The 3,059-nt window shown below is 43.8% G+C and overlaps 1 protein-coding gene across 1 annotated transcript; it reads right to left on the bottom strand.

Moving 5' to 3' along the window:
• Positions 1–714: 714 nt before the first annotated feature.
• Positions 715–2,355, bottom strand: LOC122672260. Its single transcript, XM_043869762.1, has one exon. The coding sequence runs from the start codon at positions 2,353–2,355 to the stop codon at positions 715–717; it is 1,641 nt and encodes a 546-aa protein (XP_043725697.1).
• Between the last annotated feature and the right edge of the window lie 704 nt (positions 2,356–3,059).

The raw sequence follows: 3,059 nt of genomic DNA on the forward strand, positions 1-3,059 counted from the left end.
CATATGAAATTTACTTAAATGAATGATTCCGAATTTTATTGCAAGAATAAACCATTGCTATAATTTGCTAAATAAGCATTGACAGTTTTTATTTGTCTTAGCCACATGACACTTGGAAACAATTTCTACTTTGATTCAAAACAAATGAAAACTGACCTTATTGATAGAATTTTTGTAAATTTTTTGCACTCCAGGACCGTGGTATGGATACTCCTTCCAAAGTCTCCAAATGAAAAGCTCATGCGCCACTTGTTTGGAGATTCTATACGGTCCTTCCCAATGGGGCACTAGGTTACCTATTGATCTCGGATCGGAGGCTTCTATCTTGCGTAGAACCAAATCTCCTTGGTGAAATTTTCTGAGTTTGAGCTTTGAGTTATAATGGCGTGCCGCTCGCTGCTGGTGAGCAGCATTCCTTACCTGTGCTGTTTCTCGGATTTCCTCCAATAGGTCTAGGTTTGCTCTTAACTCATCATTAACTCCAAGATTGTAGAATTGGACCCTCATTGACATTTCCCCTATCTCCATGGGGATTACTGTCTCTGTTCCATATGCCAACATGAAGGGTGTTTCACCAGTCGTAAGCCTTATTGTTGTTCAGTATGCCCATAAAATGCTGGGCAATTCCTCCACCCATAATCCTTTGGTTGTCTCCAACTTCTTTTTTATTCCATCTAGTAGAATTTTATTCATGGCCTCTGCTAGGCCGTTGGATTATGGGTGAGCTACCGAGGTCTTTCTCAATTGACTTGCGTACTGATCGCTAAATTCCTTGAATTTTTGGTCAAATTGCTTTCCATTGTCAGTGATGAGAGTTCTTAGAATTCTGTATCTATAGATGATTGAGTGGAGGAAGAATTTCCATACTTTTGCTGCTAAAATTACTGCCAAGGCTTTTGCCTCTACCCATTTGGTAAAGTAGTCCATGGCCACGACCACGAATTGCCTACCTCCAGATACCTTTGGGAAAGGTACCAGGATATCCATGCCCCATTGTACAAAAGATAATGGGCTTGAAATTGAAGTGAGCTCTGTTGCTGGTTGACACGTGATTGGTGCAAATGTTTGGCATTTAAGGCATTTGCGAACATAACTCATTACTTCCTTGTGCAGGTATGGCCAGAAATACCATTGTCTGATGACCTTGTGGGCGAGTGCTATGCCCCCCAAGTGTTGTCTGCAAATGCCTGTGTGTATCTCCCGTAGAACATATTCTGCTTCAGATGGCCGGAGACATTTCAAGTAGGGCATGGCATATGCCTTCTTATAAAGTATTCCTCCTATCAACGTGTACCGTGCTGCCCTCATTCTTATCTTCTTTACTTCTTCCTTGTCTGTAGGCAATGAGCCCCTTTGGAGATAGGCTGTCAAGGGGTCCATCCAACAAGGTTCCATTTCAATGGGCAGTATGTCCTCTGCTTCTTCTATGCTTGGTTTACCGATTACATCTACATACACGGTTCTGTTGAGGTCTTGAAATTCTGAGGTGGCCAGCCTGGAAAGGGTGTCTGCTGAGGCATTCTGCGCTCGGGGTACTTGTTGTATTTGAAAGTTGATGAACTCAGTAATTAGGTTTCGCACCTTGCTCATGTATTGTGTCATGCGCGGTTCCTTTGCCTCATACTCCCCCTTGACTTGATTGACTACCAACTGGGAGTCACTGTGAACAGTAATATTTCTTACCATCAAACTCTTGGCTAAATTTAGTCCTGCAATTAGGGTTATATATTCTGCTCCGTTGTTGGTGGTCTGGAATTCAAACCTTAGCGCATACTGCACTAAGAATCCTCCTGGACTTGACAGTATCAGGCCTGCGCCACACCCGCTTGCATTGGATAGCCCATCCACGAACAAGGTCCAAGTTTCTATCGCCTCCCTAGGCTCACTATCTGGGGTTATCTCTTCCTCAGGTAGGGTGCACTCAACGACAAAATCTGCTAGGGCCCGAGCCTTAATGGCAGTGCAAGGCTTGTACTGGATGTCAAACTCCCCTAGCTCTACCGACCATGCCACCAGCCTCCCACAATGGTTGTTTTTAGCCAATATCTTCTTCAGAGGCTGATTTGTGAGCACTCCTATGGTGTAGGTTTGAAAGTAAGGTCTTAATTTCTGAGCTGCCGTTATCAGTGCATAGGCATACTTCTCCACATTGTTGTATCTGGTTTCTGCATCCAGGAGCACCTTGCTGATGTAATAGATGGGTTTCTGTGCCCATCGTCTCCTCGAACCAGTACCGCGCTCACCGCTACCGCAGTAATGGCTAAATAAAGTTGTAGAGTGTATCCTGGTTTCGGCTTGGTCAGGAGTGGCAGCTGGGCCAAATACCTCTTTAATTCTGTGAACGCTGTTTGACATTCTTCCGTCCATTCGAATGTGAGCTTGGTCCCCTTTGTTTCTCTCTCTCGCGCTCAGTTTTTCAAAGCCTTGAAGAAGGGTAGGCAGCGGTCACCTGAGGCCGAGATGAATCTTTCTAGCGCCGCTACTCTCCCAATCAACTCCTGCAATTCTTTGACTCTGCCAGGTGGATGCATTTCCAGTATGGCTTTGATCTTTGTGGGATTAGCCTCTATTCCCCTTTTTGAGACCATAAAACCAAGGAATTTTCCTGAGGTGACACCAAAAATACACTTTGCTGGGTTCAACTTCATCTTGCTTTTTCTTAAGGCTTGAAATGCCTCATCCAGGTCAGTGATATGGTGTTCTACTTTCAAGCTTTTTACCAACATGTTGTCTACATAGACTTCCATATTACGCCCTATTTGACTCTTGAAGATGTAGTTCACCGGACGTTGGTACGTGGCCCTAGCATTTTTCAATCCAAAGGGCATACGAGTATAACAATACGTATCCCTCCCAGCAATGAAAGAAGTTTTCAAAATATCTGGTTTGTATATCCTGATTTGATTATACCCTGAGTAGGCTTCCATGAAACTCAGCATTTCATGGCCCGCCATTGCATCTATCAACAAATCAATGCGAGGCAAATGATAATAGTCTTTAGGGCATGCTTTATTTAGATCGGTAAAGTCAATACACATTCACCATTTGCCGTTAGGCTT

This window comes from Telopea speciosissima, chromosome 8 (genome assembly GCF_018873765.1).
Source record: "Telopea speciosissima isolate NSW1024214 ecotype Mountain lineage chromosome 8, Tspe_v1, whole genome shotgun sequence".
In the NCBI taxonomy this organism is placed as follows: domain Eukaryota; kingdom Viridiplantae; phylum Streptophyta; class Magnoliopsida; order Proteales; family Proteaceae; genus Telopea; species Telopea speciosissima.

What these genes read in the sequence shown, in the direction of transcription:
- LOC122672260 (XM_043869762.1), bottom strand. Translation starts at nt 2,355, where the DNA reads ATGTCAAACAGCGTTCACAGAATTAAAGAGGTATTTGGCCCAGCTGCC.